Below are 16,776 nucleotides of genomic sequence, written 5' to 3' on the forward strand. Positions count from 1 at the left end.
ATGTATTATGTATACATAATCAATCTTTCAAAGAAAAACTATACTTTGACTATCTTATTCAATTTAAAGTTAAGGAAACCACCGAATCAACGTTGTCTTAGAAAGTGTTATACATTAAAATTACTATTCACATTACGAATAAACTTGCATCATAGAAATGGCTACTAGGCAGGCGATATCCATGGGGTCTGTCTGTCCACTGACAGCGATACACTCGGTTGCCAAGTGGTCTATGTATTTCATCTACAGTGACCAATATATGTTGAATCACCAACATGCCAAGGTGTGTCCGATCTTCTCTTAATTGACTAGTATTGCCAGATTTTCCTCCATTTTAAACTCTTACTTAATGTTATATTTAACATTGTCTTAAAAGCTCGAGGTTTGGCTAGCCACAAAACCGCGTTCATCCACCATAAATGACAGTTGTTATCTTATAGTTCATATCTTTTTGTGTTGAATTCTCTTTTGTTTGTAGTTGCATTTTAGTGTTTTTATTGTTTCGTTGTTTTCCTCTTATAGTTGATGAGTTACCCTCGGTTTTAGTTTATAACCCGGATTTGTTTTCTCTCAATCGATTTATGACTTTCGAACAGCTGTATACTACTTTGTCTTTATTTGGGCTACATTGTTAAAATATGTACTCTATGTTTTGCTATACTGATATTGTTACGATTTGCGTTTATGTGTTTTATTCCAAAAAGTATAATTATTCATATAATTCTTTAATCAACAAACAGAACTTTTACAATCAACACATGGAACTACAACAAATTGTAAAACAAACTATAACAATGACAAGATTACAAAGTTAATCAAATTCAAGGTTGACAACATAAGCCATTGCAAAGCACTTTATTATACCTTCATCATAATTCCTGTGTAACAACAACAACATATTATAGTTCTCGCACTATTTATAATAGATGTAGATAGTTATAAAGGTCGTTTACGGAAATATGTGATCATAGTTTTAGTTAAGCTAGAGTCGAAAATTTGTGATTTGATACACTGTCCTGTTCCGATATGCGTCATGTCGTTTATGCTGACTTTTTAATATAAAAAGCATATATTGAACAAACCAAATATACCATAAGGTAAATAAGTTCGTAGAATGGCAAAAACGGACTTTTCGTTTATCCTATGCAAACAAAGCAGCTGAAAATAAAACAAATATAAAAATATGAATTTGGTTTTTACGGTGAATACTCTTTAGGTAGAAAAGCAGGAGAAACAATTTCAAAGTAACATTGCTTTTAACTTTTCAAATTACATCACGTTTAAGACCTATAAATTCCATTTTATTATGTTCTTTTTAATTTGTTATTTTTTTGGAGGTTGCACCGTCAGACTAATTGTGGAGTATTTAGAGCTGGCATGTCAGTTAACTGCTAGTAGTCTGTTGTTATTTATGTATTATTGTCATTTTGTTTATTTTCTTTTGTTACATCTTCTAACATCAGACTCGGACTTCTCTTGAACTGAATTTTAATGTACGTATTGTTATACGTTTACTTTTCTACATTGGCTAGAGGTATAGGGGGAGGGTTGAGATCTCACAAACATGTTTAACCCCGCCGCATTTTTGCGCCTATCCCAAGTCAGGAGCCTCTGGCCTTTTTTGGTCTTGTATTATTTTAATTTTAGTTTCTTGTGTACAATTTGGAAATTAGTATGGCATTCATTATCACTGAACTAGTGTATATTTGTTTAGGGGCCAGCTGAAGACGCCTCCGGGTGCGGGATTTTCTCGCTACATTGAAGACCTGTTGGTGACCTTCTGCTGTTGTTTTTTTCTATGGTCGGGTTGTTGTCTCTTTGGCACATTCCCCATTTCCATTCTCAATTTAAGATCTAGTTTGGTGATTGTGTCTCCTGGCCATGGTGTCTTCTATCCTCCATATTACATTACATACATCATGTTATTACTCATGTTATTTGAAATAACTATCTACGTTTTAACTTTAAGAGGTAATATTAGTTTTAATATAATCACCTGCTTGCTTAAACTGATGATTTAAATCTAATTTAGGATGCTGTAGTCATATTTCTTTACGAAACTACAGCAATAACTATAATTTCAGATTTTATTTTCATAATATTAAAACACAACTACTTTCCCATTTTTTTGGTAGGGTTCGTGTTGCTAAGTCTTTACTGTTCTATGTTGTGTATTGCGTACTGTTGACTGTCTGTTTGTCTTCTTCTTTTTAAACCATGGCATTGTCAGTTTATTTTCGACGTATGAGTTTGAGTGTCTCTTTTTAAGCTTTCGGCCCTCTTTATAATACAATATGAATGACTCACCCATTAACAGGGATGGATTTGACATTAATGAACGCATATCTCCAACAGTCCCACGTTCCCGCACATGTTCTAATCCTTCATCTAAAAATCCTCTGGACTGTGTTATACCACCTTAAATCATAGAAAGAAGAAATGTAATCAATTCATCTTTCCTTTTTGTAATGTAATTTTATGTTTACAATGTTGACTTTGTGTTTAAAAACTATTCGCTCTTGGAAAACTACACTTAATAACAGAATCGTAATTATAAAAAAAACCAGTTAAAACAAAAGAAAGACAAGAAAAGTCACAATTGTCATATTTATTCGGATTATTAGCATAAAAAGATGTACTTCAGATATTGAAATTTAATGTTATTTTTCCGTCCATTTCAATATTTCAAAAGAAGTAAAATTACTGAAATTTCCCTAGCATGGAACTTTAAGTTAATTCATCGTGCAAAATGTTATCTTGAACTCGAAATCCAAAATAAGTTACTCGAAGTATAAAAATACCAACTACATTGCAACATTGAAAAGCAAACATTTAGTGACACTAACTAACAACATTTTTCCAGTGAAAGTCAAATTTCTCGATCAGCTTTTATTTTAGAAACTATAAATTGTATGAATATATATCCTCCTGAATATGCAATAATTGGTGTCTCGTCAAAATTATTTACACAGAAAATGATGGTACTCGTCAATCGCATCACCTGTCGATGATAACTACAACCGTTTATATAAAACTCGCTAGTATTTAGTCTACTTACTGCCATAGGAATTGGATTGTCTCTGGGGTCTATAGGATTCATATATACTGGGTCTTCTTGTTTGTCTCGATCGTGGATATAGATATCGAGAAAAACTGTTATATTGAAAAGATGGAGATTCACGTAGATATTCAAATCCTTCGTCCATGAATTTTCTTTGTGATCGGTAGTCTAAAAATAAAGTCAACATTTCGGTTATATATGTATACAGGAAAACAATGTAAAATTCTAAGGCATTGGTTGCAAATTTGGCACAAAAAGACCATTTCAAGCTTTTGAATATTTCTTTTATCCTTAAACTATTAATGGAAATCAAATATCTTTTTTTAAATATTCAGTTTGCTGTTAATTAAATGTTATACAATTTTAAATATTGATATTGAAGAGAAATACACGTATACAGTCTGTGCCTATTTCTGAAATGTTTGTGGTCAGACAAGTATTTTTCACTATTTGTTGTTGTCTTATTAGTATAGTGACAAATAATACGTTATAATTCACGAAAATTGTTGGTATTTTCTTTCATGCATGATACATGTGTGAACGGGCTATTATTTGCATGGCTCTGAAAAGGCGTTAATGTCTAGTCGGACTATCTATAATACTAAAATTACGAGGTCCAATTTGTCAGCCGTCATCGGGTAAAAACGACACATCAAAGAATTCAACTCTATATATAACTAATATAGGACAATGGTGTAGATTAAAAATTACACCACTCCAGACCCTTTTGTTTTCAGCATAATGATTAATATTGCCAATAATTAACAAGTTCCGGGTCGAATCCGATACCGATACAAATAGTATATTCAGCTATTACCTTATCTGTACGTTCCGCATTTGACAGGCGCACCACCAAACGGTGTATTTAGGATTTTGCTATATACACGGGTCATAATCAAAAGACTGACACTACTAAATTCAATCATTGTCAAATTGTTCCCTATAGTTGTTTTATTCAGCAATCAGCAAGACTTTCTAAGATAACTAATATAGGACCAAGCTGTTGATTAAAAAATACTCCATTTCTGGATAGCCAGGACCTTTTGTTTTCCAAATAAATAATATTTTCAATAACTGATAAGTTCCAGGTCGACGGGTTCAAACAGAAAGATTTGAAAGCAGAGAAAACTGTGTATCTTATAATCGACATGACTTATCAGATGACAATACCAATTACTAAAATAAGGCTTAGGCATAGTAATATACTTTAATTCAGTCACGGACCCGCGATATCACGGGTGTGTACTTGTATGAACTAAATTATGGCTGCAATCCTTTTAACGGTAGCTGAGGACCAATATTATTGGGTTGTTTATCAGGCAAATCATAATAGAAATTTGTGAAATCTGACTTTTGAAGTTCAACCCCAATTTGGAACGTAAAGTTGTTTTGTGTGAGGAAAAATAATTTCAGGTAATCAAAGTTTACTTTTCAACAATACTATACCTTGATAAAACTGTGTTGATGCTTCCAATATAGATAATGCAAATATCAGGCAAACAAATATGTAATTCATTTTGTATATCCTAGATATATGCTGAAATTAAATCAAAAAGAGCAATAATGATATTTGGATGGATTGATTGATGGGTACTTCGAAACTAGCAGCAAGTATTACATGAAAAGTGTTAATGTACAAGACACGCCGAGTCGAATCTTTAACGGTAAAATCAACTAATTTTTTACGTTTTCTTTAAAAAATTAACATTTCTACATACGAGAGAATATGTTATATTAGGTCTCTATGTTGTTGTGCTCGTATATTTCTCCTGTGTGTCCTTTGTGGTGCATTGTGCTCATTTGTGCTAAAAAGGAGGTTCTTTGTCCTAAATTGCAGTGCTTTTAGAACACGTTTATATAGAGTTTTAAAATTTACATTGTGTTAAATTGGTTGCATACGAGTAATCTTTTAGCATTCTTTTTATAATACACCTATATTTATATCATTATCAATATATCACAAAGAAATCCACTTAAACCGGTTCTAAAAACATGTAGTGGCCATTTTGAACTTGAGTGAGTGAAGTGTGAGGTTTTACTTATATAACCCCCATTATTTGTATTGGTGTGTTCTTTTTTTTCGTGGTTTGTATGTTGTGTTTTCTAGACTATTGTTTGTCTTGTTTTATTTTGTTTTTGCATGATTTTGACGGTTTCTCTTCGTCTTATGAATTTTAAATCTCCCATTAGAATTAAAATGATGTAAAACCATAGAAGAATTGTAATTACTTAGCTTTGTGCTTTCCCAAATGCCTGCAGAGATTTTGTGAGATGTATTAAAACAGCAGAGTATTTATTATCCATTTAAGTTCAAACCAGTCATAGAAGGTATTGAGTTTGTCATAAGTGAAGGCTTTATACTGAAATAAAGTTCCTTACACACACATCATTACAACTGTTGTGAATTATTCTCATTTGCAATTATATTCACACCCACATCTCCCTATTGTTATATAAATTCCCCAAATATTCTGAAAATTGCAAGAAATAGTTATTTCAAAAATGTATTCCTCCCCCTAAAAAGACGACAACAACATAGTTTCACAACAACTACCAATACAGGGTCAAGTACGTTATTTCTTAGTTCATAATGATTATCCCTATATATGTCCACATAAATTCATATAATAGTTTCCATATGCCACAGATTTCCATATGTCATTGAACCTCTGTTCAGGGCCGTTTAGTGACCAGCAATATAGGTAATACGTGGGTGTCAATAATAAATATAATACTAGTTTTGTCACATGTAAACGATAGTTAACATAAACATATTTATTGACATGATATTTATTAGCTTCATGAGTATCAATAATAATATGTCATTCAAATAATGATATACTTAGGCTAAATGACAATAAGACAAACAAACGAAGGAACAGAAAATAAGAAAACCCACACGCAATGTTCTGAAAAACATGTCTGTTATGCTTACGTGCATTCACCATGATAGTAATGCTAGTAAGATTTGTTTTCTGTAAAAATTATAAGAGATAAATGCATTTATTCATATTTTCAGATAATTGCAAGAGTTACAAACCTAGAAGAATAAAAAAAAATCAGCGATATAGTTCATCTGCTCCCAACGTACGTTGTGCACATGTATGATGATAAACCCTAACTGAAACGAAAGTAAATGGCCGTAGCTATTTCTATATGTGCTATGTGCTTGTCTTATTATCTAATTAAGTTGATAAACAGACATGTGAAAACCTGCATTCACTCTGATATATTTAAAGGATGTTTCCCTCAGTTTGTAACTCGGATTAGTTTTTTCTCTATCGATATATGAATTTCAAACAGTGGTATATTACTGTTGCCTTTATTTATGAAACCTTATTATATTAAGAACAATCATGTAGTTAAAGTTTTGTCTCTATTTTTCTTGTAAATCATTTATTTCACTCTGAATGAAATGTTTTAATTTCGGATTCCATTTTACATTTTGAAAGAAAAACATATACCTTCTATAAACATATAGATTTCGAATCTAATTCTTGAAAGCCAAGAACTACATTCATAAACTCAACACCGATACCAGGAATACATGTTTATCCTGGAGACGATCCGTTTCGTCTACAATAGACTCATCCGTGATGCTCGAATAAAAAAAAGTAAAAAAAAAATCAAGTTCAAACTGAAGAGCATTGAGGACCAAATATTCCAAAAATCAATTTCATTTCATCTGGATCTTTCCAAGACTGCAAAAATACGAAACGAATATAGGAAAGCTTTTACTTATAAAAAGTTGAATATCGAAAAACAAAAACTTCTAACCGACAAATATCCTGTTATAACATAAAATTTGCTTAAGGATATATCAAACATCGATGACCTATTACTTCAAGGTATTCATGATCATACATTTTTTTCTCCGGCTAAGAACGAGAGAGACTAACGAGACACGATTACAACAAAATGTCTTACAAAATTCTTTTAAGTAGTAGTTTTTTTCTTTCCGTTTTTTTTTATCATTAATATACCACATGTGGGGTGAATTACAGGACAATGTATTATTTATTGTTATCTATGATTATAATTAGTTTTATATGTCAATGATGTAGACCATAAATGAAAACAAAGTTGATAGATTAATGAGTGTCTTTGAGTTAACATTTGTCCCTTCTCATGTATAGATATTGAATATATAAGCCAAAAAAAAGTGACAAGGCAAATCACACTGTCAGTTTTATATTAAACCAATATAAAAGTAGCATATTTCTCCATATTAATAGAATTTGTTATAATATATGTTGTAACCTTTTTTCCCCGAAGAAATATTTAGACATTTTGAATCTAACTGGCTCTCAGCTGAAATGTAAAAATAACTCCGTTTTTCTATGAACTCAAATATGTTGATATAAGGCAGAATATATGTGTTTTGGAACATGATTTTGAGGGTATGTGATTTCGATAATGCGCGTATGAAATAAGACAAAGTAACATAAAAATCAGCAGATGTTATGATTGTCAATAGGCAACTCTTCATTAGAGACTAATTTTCAACGATAGGTCTTCATACATCAACTAGCAATGAGTAAAACCCATACCGTATAACAAGTTATAATAAGCTTAAGGATAACGAATTTAAACTTAAGCTCTGATAAAGATACAAAAGAATAAATGATAAAAACAAATATGAGAAACAAAAACCACTGACTCATATGCTCCTAACCGTGGCGCGGTTTAACATGTTTGCAGTCGCCAACCCTCCATTAACCTGGGACAGTGGTGTAACAGTACGACATAAGAACAAACTTTACAAATTTGTTGGTAAGGGTTTAACCTAGAAGATAGAGTACAGACATGTGAGTACTCGCAGTTATTGAAAGTTATAGTATGAAATTCAAAACAGTGTAGCTGTGGCCATTGATTGACACATTAAAATCATTCATTGACTGGGACAATTTAGGTGAACGTTTGTATGTAACGACAAATGCTCACTATGTACTTTTTAAAGACACTTAAACTATGGGGTCACCAAAGGTTCTCAACACCTAAATAAATTAATTCGAAAAATTAATCAGAAATAACACGATATTTTGATTTATATCAATTATATAAATCAAAACACAAAGGTTATTCCTGATTAATTTTTCGAATTATTTTATAATTAAAGGCGTTAAGAAACCTTTGTTGACCCCACAGTTTAAATGTCTATCGTAGGTACGTCATGAACAGTGGTTGTTACAGACAAACGTTCACGTAAATTGTCCCAGTCAATGGATGATTTTGATGGGTCAATCAATGGCCACAGCTACACTGTTTTGAATTTCATACTATGTAGTTAATAAAAATATCAGATATCTAAGACTAAAAAATCAAAGATTCCAAGATCTCATTACAGTGTTTAATTGATAACATTTTTAGAATATCCAGTGTATTTTAAATTGCTGTTTATGTGTTGTATGCCTATTAACACATGTTATCAAGTTTTATGGATGCTCTACCCTTAATGTATTTCACTTATCGTCTACACGGTGCAATATGTCAATTTTGCATATATCAACATAAAGAGCAAATTGTTATCCACTGTTTTACTAGAGGTCATTCGTCAACGGACTTCTGTTGTTAACAGTCATGTAAACATAACATTAATGTCGGTCAATTTGTCTACAATCGCGATAATCAATTTACAGTTACTAATTTATGTTCAAATAAAATATGTACATGCAAATTATAATACCAACACAGCCTAAGTTAATCATGTGTTCATTTAAGTATATAATATGCAGCGTGTTCAATTAAAAAAAAACACAAAAAAAAAAACACAAAAAAAACTTAACGTTAATACTAAAAAGATTTGGTACATTTAAGACCATTTAATCTTTTTGAAGCTGAAGGGTAAAAATTTTCTCATAAAGTACCGACTCCTGGCGACAAAATCGTTTCAATTAACTTAAATATTTATGTACAAACTGTTATTTTGTTAAATGGAAGCACGAAATTACCACACTAACTCAATTAATAAATATTTCTATTTTATAAACCTATCTTCTAACGTTTATAAGTGTACAGTTTGTATGTAAATATACTGAGTGCCAATGAAAACGCAACACTTTTGCTTTTCAAGAAAATCTTATAATTTTTATTTTATTTATATAAGAACTTTTTTATAGTTGGTTGAAAATGACTATTGAGACAATTGTCGACAACTTTACGGTTGAGTGATCCATGATTCAATGAAGCCTTTCACAGCATACAATTGCGCGAAGACTGAAGTTTTAGTCTCTTATAAGAACCCAAATCATCCACAAATTCTAACAAAATGGATCATTTAATGATAAGCCACATCCCGGGGTACAAAAAGCAAGAAACGCTCAGCAAGACCGATACATTTGGTCTTTAACATATCCGATATCGACTCTGATGCGGCTGTCCAAAGGTCACGAGAGTTCCATGGTGGTCACGGTAGAACCATTGGAGCAATTTCAGTAAAGCACCATTTGTGCAGAAATTGTTAAAGTGCACACAGTCTTTCCTAAGTGACATCTAAACGGCAGTCTGGCGTACACATCGAATTTTGTAGACCAAAAATCATTCATTATGTACCAAAAACCGTCAGTGGTGGTTACATAGACATTTGGCACCCGCCTTGGTCAAAAGTCATGCTTTTCGCCGGATTTTGGTCCGATCGAGCAAATTTTGCATCTGATTTGACATGGTTAAGACGATGAAAACCACCACCAATATCATAAAGTCAGCTTAAGTTTGCTTTGCGGGACAAGTGGAATAAGATTCCTCTGAATCACATTAAACATCCGGAATGATCAATTCCACGGCGCTGTCGAGATTTCGCTGCACCACGGGCTTGTAACATTTTTTGTTAGGACTGTGAGTTAATGATTCGACATTGGATGTTTCGTTTACCTATTGTGCCCAAAAGATGACAATGACACATTTTTGTTTGATATCGATCTATTGTTAATGTTGTTAATTTTCAAGAACAATTTATTTTGAAAGATTATCATTTCTAATACAAATTTTATCTTTGAAAACCACGTGTTGCGTTTTCATATAGAGCCTATGTAAAACTTTTTAGATATAGGAAGATGTGTTATGAGTGCCAATGAGACAACTCTCCATCATAGTTATAATTTAAAGTAGTAAAACAATTATAAGTCATGGTACGGTCTTCAACACGGAGCCTTGGCTCACATCGAACAGCAAGGTATAAAGGGCCCCAAAATTTACTACTGAACATCAGATTCCTGACTTAGGACAGGTGCAAACAATAAAACCTTTTCTTCGTTATGCTGTGCCCAACCTTCTCAATGGTTTACTGTTTTTGTCAATTATAAAATGTTAACAGTTTGTAATAAAACAACGAAACAACTATAGTAATAAAATTGAGAATGGAAATGGGGAATGTGTCAAAGAGACAACAACCCGACCAAATAAAAAACAACAGCAGAAGGTCACCAACAGGTCTTCAATGTAGCGAGAAATTCCCGCACCCGGAGTCGTCCTTCAGCTGGCCCCTAAGCAAATATATACTAGTCCAGTGATAATGAACGCCATACTAATTTCCAAATTGTACACAAGAAACTAAAATTAAAATAATACAAGACTAACCGCAAAGGCCAGAGGCTCCTGACTTGGGACAGGCGCAAAAATGCGGCGGGGTTAAACATGTTTGTGAGATCTCAACCCTCCCCCTATACCTCTAACCAATGTAGAAAAGTAAACACATAACAATACGCACATTAAAATTCAGTTCAAGAGAAGTATACAAACAAGAAGAATATAATAAACTGAATCTACTAGCAAACATTAAATCAGATTGTTTCTGTTCATAAATTATTTTGGAAAAAACGTGTTCCTTTAATTTATATCTTTAGAAAGAGATCATCGAATTTGATCGCATGTTTAAGGTTAATTAATGATGCTATTGAATTGCAGAGTACTTGAAAAATAACATTTCATCAGTTACGAAAAATTCATAGGAAACCAGACTGAGCGTAAGAATTACCTTTTTAAAAACACAACCAAACATAATCTGCGCTTTGTCAGTCGTTAAGTGTAACGATTGCACTTTGCACCGCACATATATGTGCCCTAAAATAGTCGTTTGAATTTCCAAGTAAATTTATATGTTTGTTTAGCAATTATCATCGTGAGAATTTAGAAATCAAACAATCTCTTTAACCTTTCTCATTTGACTGACTGAAGTTTTGTGTTGTTGTCTATTAAAACATACCTTTACTCCTGGGTATTCCTTGGACGTGAAGGTAAAAATTACTTGAGGTTTTTTATTTATATATAGTCATTAGCTTCGTGTATCTTAATGATTGTTCTGACAGATTTTATATTTGATACACAGATAGTTAATAGGTTTGTCGTAAACATCAATAATTATCTGAAAGACAATAAACATCTATTTTGGGCCCATTATTTAACACTATTATACGATTTATGGCTATTATTAACTTTTCTGTGGGTATCAAATGGCTCTTTCAGTTTGTGCATGGTATCACACGTGTCGTGAGTAATTAGTACACTAAATTGCTCTATTTTCAACGATTTACACATACTTTAAGGGGAAAACCAATCTTAATGTATAGTATACATGATGCATAATCTTTACCAGGTACATTTGTTATTGCTATTTCAATAAGTTATCTTTACAAATGGTTCTACTGATTGAATGGAAATAAAGAACAAATGGTTCTACTGATTGAATGGAAATAAAGAACAAATGGTTCTACTGATTGAATGGAATTAAAGAACAAATGGTTCTACTGATTGAATGGAAATAAAGAACAAATGGCTCTACTGATTGAATGGAAATAAAGAACAAATGGTTCTACTGATTGAATGGAAACAAAGAACAAATGGATCTACTGATTGAATGGAAATAAAGAACAAATTGTTCTACTGATTGAATGGAAATCATAAAAAAAACTTTTACAGACGACTTGCTATTTGTATGTGTTTTACACACGACTTGTTATTTGTATGTGTTTTTTAATGGCGAAGCCTTTAGCCCGCTGCATGCAGTATATTTAACAATGAAAATCCAAAGAATCCGATTTATAAATGAATATATCATTGCATTAGTGTTAAAATGACCAAAAAGGGTACAATGTATGTTAAACGAAGAAAAGAAGGTACATTTGGCTAAATCACTGGGGTAAAAATGTCAATCAAAGATAAACTAACAATGAAGATTGTCACAAGGTTGGTTCTGGGGAAATGATACGAGACAAAAAAAAATAGTTCAAAGTTTTATTCTATATGACTTAATATAGCCTGCAGGTCTCAAGTAAATTTAAATTTAATTAGATTAGTCAGGAGAATTAAAATTAATAAACGAGTAGAGTAGGATCTGCTTACCCTTCAAGAGGTCAGGAGCTCACCCCGGTTTTAAGCGGGGTTAGCTTTGCTCAGCCTTTAGATTTCTATGTTGTGTTTGGTATACTGTTGTTTGTTTATTGGTCTTTTTCGCCTCCTTGTTATTTGCTTGACTGGATATCGGTTATCAAACAGTTTTAAAAGGTACAATTTGTGAACAATTAGATATTTTATAGTGCTTTTAAAAGTGAATTTGTTGCATCTTAAACACAATTTTACTTCCTTTGTATCTACATGTACACAGATCAAATGAATATAAATCAAATGTACTTTTTTTACAGTGATGAACATTTAGTGGCCCATAAGTTGACAAAAGTGTAACATCAGCAACAAAATAAATTATGGTCTTCCATTCATTCACTTCATCATACATAATTATATGATAATGTTATAAAATGTTTATTTATATTTTATGTCTTGTTTATCAACATTCCTTGCCGTATATGTGTTATGTTGATTAGTTGGGTATGTTTTCGTTATTGACAGATTTTTAATGTCATACAAGGGCCCCCCTTTGACGTATAAAGCTCGCCGGTATATTTTATTAACTCTCTCCGTATGCATATTAATCTAGGATATGCTTCGAACACATCAATTCTGTAGACAATTTGACAAAGTCATGTCGGTAAGAGCAAATAAAATGTACCTTTGGTTAGATATCATAAAGAAAAACTACCTATCAGATTAACCAAAACTAACACGCAAAAAAAAATTTAAACGTTTCGATGAAAAGTGTTCTAGTTATAGTATTAAAAAAAGGAAATTCATGTAAAAAAAAACCTTAAAAATACCACTAAATTTATATATTATCATAAACAACATCCACAAAAACCGCAAATGTTTGTTTGTGATCAATGCACATCACATCATACCTACATATTGGTTTCTAACAATCTATAAGGGTTCTATAACAAATAACCAGATAAAAACAGTTGCACACTTAACCAAATACATAAAAGCTGTTGGGTCGCTGGAAACTGCACTTCGTGTAATTCATATATTTTGGAGAAAAGAAAAATATATGATTTGGTTGAATTTTATCCTTTGTTTTAGAGATATAAATCATTTGAATAATTTAAAAGGCATGAAACAACACAGCTGGTGGCAGATTTCCACCGTCCCCGACTGCGACATTTCTAAATGATATTGAAATGCAATTTGTGTGAGTTTTCATTTTTACACGTAGTTTGTATATCGAAGTGATCGTAATAAACAGAAAAATCGTCTGTGACATTTGGTTTCTTTTGAAGAGTTGTCTCATTGGCAATCATTCCATCTCTTCTTTTTTTATATATCTAAACACTCAGTATGTCGCAACCGTAGAACATAGACTTATGTTAATACGAGGTCACGTAGTTATTACCCCTCTCTATTGTCGTCTATCAGTTCGGCAGTTTCAATTGGATTTGTGTTCCTGATTTGTATAAACAATGTTTTACAAGTGAGAGGTTTAGCTATAACTATAACACCAGGTTAAACCCCCATTTTCTACATAAGAAAATGCCTGTACCAAAACAGGAATAGGAAAAAAATGTTATCTATTCGTTTGATATGTTTGAGCTTTTGATTTTTCCATTTTAATATGGACTTTCCGTTTTGAATTTTCCTCGGAGTTCAGTATTTTTGTGATTTTACTTTTTGATGTCATGCGCAGTAGATTGCATTTCTGATTGCCAGTGCAATACAATGGATTTTGCAATCATGTACAGCGTTACCTATTGCATCTGTCGTGTCAAAGACATATGTATGTATCTAGTCGTACCAATAGATAGGGTGTACTATTGGTTATATCAAAATATTTTCAAGATAATAAATGTACATGTATATTAGTCGATAACTTTTTGATATTACCATTTGTCGCACTTTGTAAATTATATAACCTTTTGACATACACTGATTTATCGTTCAATCTTTAGTTGATAGTGAAAAATGATGGTTAAGGTGTAAACATACTTATCGTGTTGCATACGAATGTTTATCCCCTCAAGTAATGTGTATTAATATAGTCAATTGTATGATAACTTTGTTACTTTTATAGCAAGTTTTTTCTATGTGTGTTTGAGAGGTTTTAGTCATGACATCTGATAAATTGAATTTTAGGAGGAATATGTCTACGAATTGCATCAAACGTGAAATCGAAATAGAGAGAGCACTGCGATCGTAGCAAATCATCTTAAAGACAAACAACGCAAACCATAAAAGGACAAATACTACTCAGAAATAAATTTTGAGCAAAAGGTACATGTAGTTCAAAATTTTATCGTGTAAAGGAAATGTGTACATGTGTACCTGTTTTGTTTCCTCCTTCAAATAAATAACAACGATGAAATACTAACAAAAATATACGTTTAATCATATTAAACAACAACGCCATTTAAAAGGAGACAACTGCTCCGATCTGTCACTGTAGCACTTTAGAAGAACTAGCTTTCCTTCAGATGTTCTTTGGTCTTTCGCCTATCTTTTTCTACCTGTAGTTTTTCAGTATCCTACAACAAAAAAATATAGAATGGATCATATATTGGCTCTGTCATTATCTGACATTAGAAAAACCACGGAAGTATAAAAACAATTCAGCCCATTTACCAGAGATATAAAGATATTAACACAAGAACAAGGCTACTTATTTTTATTTGGATGTGGTCTCGGGTGTCACTGAAAAGGCCCTTAATGTTTTCATACCTTTATAGAATCATTGTTATCAATAATTATTGTTATTATTTAAGAATGAGAGAAGAATATACAATCAACTTTGAACAGATAATTTCGACACTTTAATGATGGGAATAAGGCTTTTATTATGATGGCGTTTAATTATGTGAGCTCGGCTGTATTTAAGATTTGGCTGTTTTCTTAATTGAAAAAAGCCTTTAATAGAAAAAAAATCATATCGAAGAAAAAACTGTATTCAAATTATATCTTTAAATTATGGGTGTTAACCGATTTATATATACCTGTTTTTTTTACATAAAATAGCGGTCGAATAATTCAAAGCGGCCAACTATATTTATCTTACATGGCGCATTTAAACGCACATATAAATATGTATTAAAACCTCAAACTCAGACCTCGGGCATACATTTGTGTAATAAAGGATAACAATTTGGTGCATTCAGAATATGTCATAGATATGGAAAATTCTATACAAACCGCAATATTAGTCTGTCTTTAGAACAAACTCTAATTGAAAATAAGGATGTTGATTACCATGTACTCTCTTTGACTTACATAGTTGTTTATGCAAAATATATTTTACAATTTCAAAAATAAATGAAACAAACAACTTACCACCGTGTATACGAATAGTTGGTCGCCTTACAGCTCTGTGTACATATTTAGGGTAGACATTTGGTCTGATGTATCTGGCACCACTGTATCCCCTTCCCCCAAGGCGAAGACGAAGACCACGATAGTCATCATCTAATAAATCGAAGCGATCGTCGTCGCCATAATAACCATTATTGAATCCAAAGACAACAGCGACACACAACAAAAGAACTAGTGCTTTGATCATAGTCATTCTAGATCTAAAAACAACAAAAATCTGAAAAAAAGCAATAAAAACAAGTTATTTTTCTGACACATCACGAAAACTCGGTTCTATTTTCAATGTGATGTAATACATTGTCTCTTTTGTTTTTGAATTTATAATCTGTTTCGTTATAACACGTAAAATATATATTTTAATTAAGTGAATTAAAAATTGCAAATAATGTTTATCAGGGAAATGTCGTTAGAATTGTTTTCCAACATCGATAGGATATAATCTCCAAATAGTTAATTTTTTAATATTTCAAGGGAAATCACTGATATAAAATAATTTTTTATGACATTCAAGCTCATTCCTGTCTTATTACATGTTATAATATGTATCAAATTATGCATCTACTGCACAAAAAGTTTTTAAAGTAAACAAAAACCAAACTTGCAAATGGATCTTCCGACCTGGTATTAATACTTACTTTGTCTTAGTGTGGACTACAAATGGCTGTAACAATACTCCGTGTGAAAATAAAGGTTTATATAGTGTTGCATCAATCCGAAATTAACCGTTCGAGTCATGTAACTGTCTGTCCACGTCAATAGACACAATAAAATTGACACCTTTTGTGCAAAGTTGGGTAATAATCTGGATTATGATTGACATTCATTAGTTATGTTGTTGTACCCACAAATAAAAACTACAATGTTTCTCTAGGTGGGGTGTTCTTAAATTGGGCAGTGAGGCTTTTTCCGCATAAACCTAACAGCAAAAGAAAAAAAATGAAAATGCCTTTTTTATAAAGGACTAGGTCCGGTAAGGACCGATTTTGGCCTCAAATTTCAGGTTCATCTAACGAAAGATTTTGAACACTTTTTAC

General features: G+C 32.0%; 1 protein-coding gene and 1 long non-coding RNA gene across 2 annotated transcripts; both read right to left on the minus strand.

Annotated features, from left to right (window-relative positions):
• Positions 1-4,720, minus strand: LOC139514912 (uncharacterized). The gene is made up of 4 exons (XM_071304500.1): positions 4,508-4,720; positions 3,059-3,229; positions 2,308-2,418; positions 1-1,158 (listed from the first exon to the last, which is right to left on the minus strand). Exons 1-4 carry the CDS (start codon positions 4,575-4,577, stop codon positions 1,142-1,144), a joined length of 369 nt encoding a protein of 122 aa, XP_071160601.1. The 5' UTR covers positions 4,578-4,720; the 3' UTR covers positions 1-1,141.
• A 10,024-nt stretch (positions 4,721-14,744) lies between these two features.
• LOC139514913 (uncharacterized) lies at positions 14,745-16,455 on the minus strand. Its single transcript, XR_011662749.1, has 3 exons — positions 16,378-16,455; positions 15,704-15,959; positions 14,745-14,904 (listed from the first exon to the last, which is right to left on the minus strand). It is a non-coding gene; the product is annotated as an uncharacterized lncRNA (long non-coding RNA).
• Positions 16,456-16,776: the final 321 nt, after the last annotated feature.

The sequence above is a fragment of the Mytilus edulis genome, chromosome 3 (assembly GCF_963676685.1).
Source record: "Mytilus edulis chromosome 3, xbMytEdul2.2, whole genome shotgun sequence".
Taxonomy (NCBI): Eukaryota; Metazoa; Mollusca; class Bivalvia; order Mytilida; family Mytilidae; genus Mytilus; species Mytilus edulis.

What these genes read in the sequence shown, in the direction of transcription:
- LOC139514912 (XM_071304500.1), bottom strand. Translation starts at nt 4,577, where the DNA reads ATGAATTACATATTTGTTTGCCTGATATTTGCATTATCTATATTGGAA. An exon ending in ATCAACACAGTTTTATCAAG is followed by an intron (nt 3,230 to 4,507) that starts GTATAGTATTGT and finishes CTTTATTTTTAG; the next exon opens with ACTACCGATCACAAAGAAAA. An exon ending in ACAATCCAATTCCTATGGCA is followed by an intron (nt 2,419 to 3,058) that starts GTAAGTAGACTA and finishes CTATGATTTAAG; the next exon opens with GTGGTATAACACAGTCCAGA.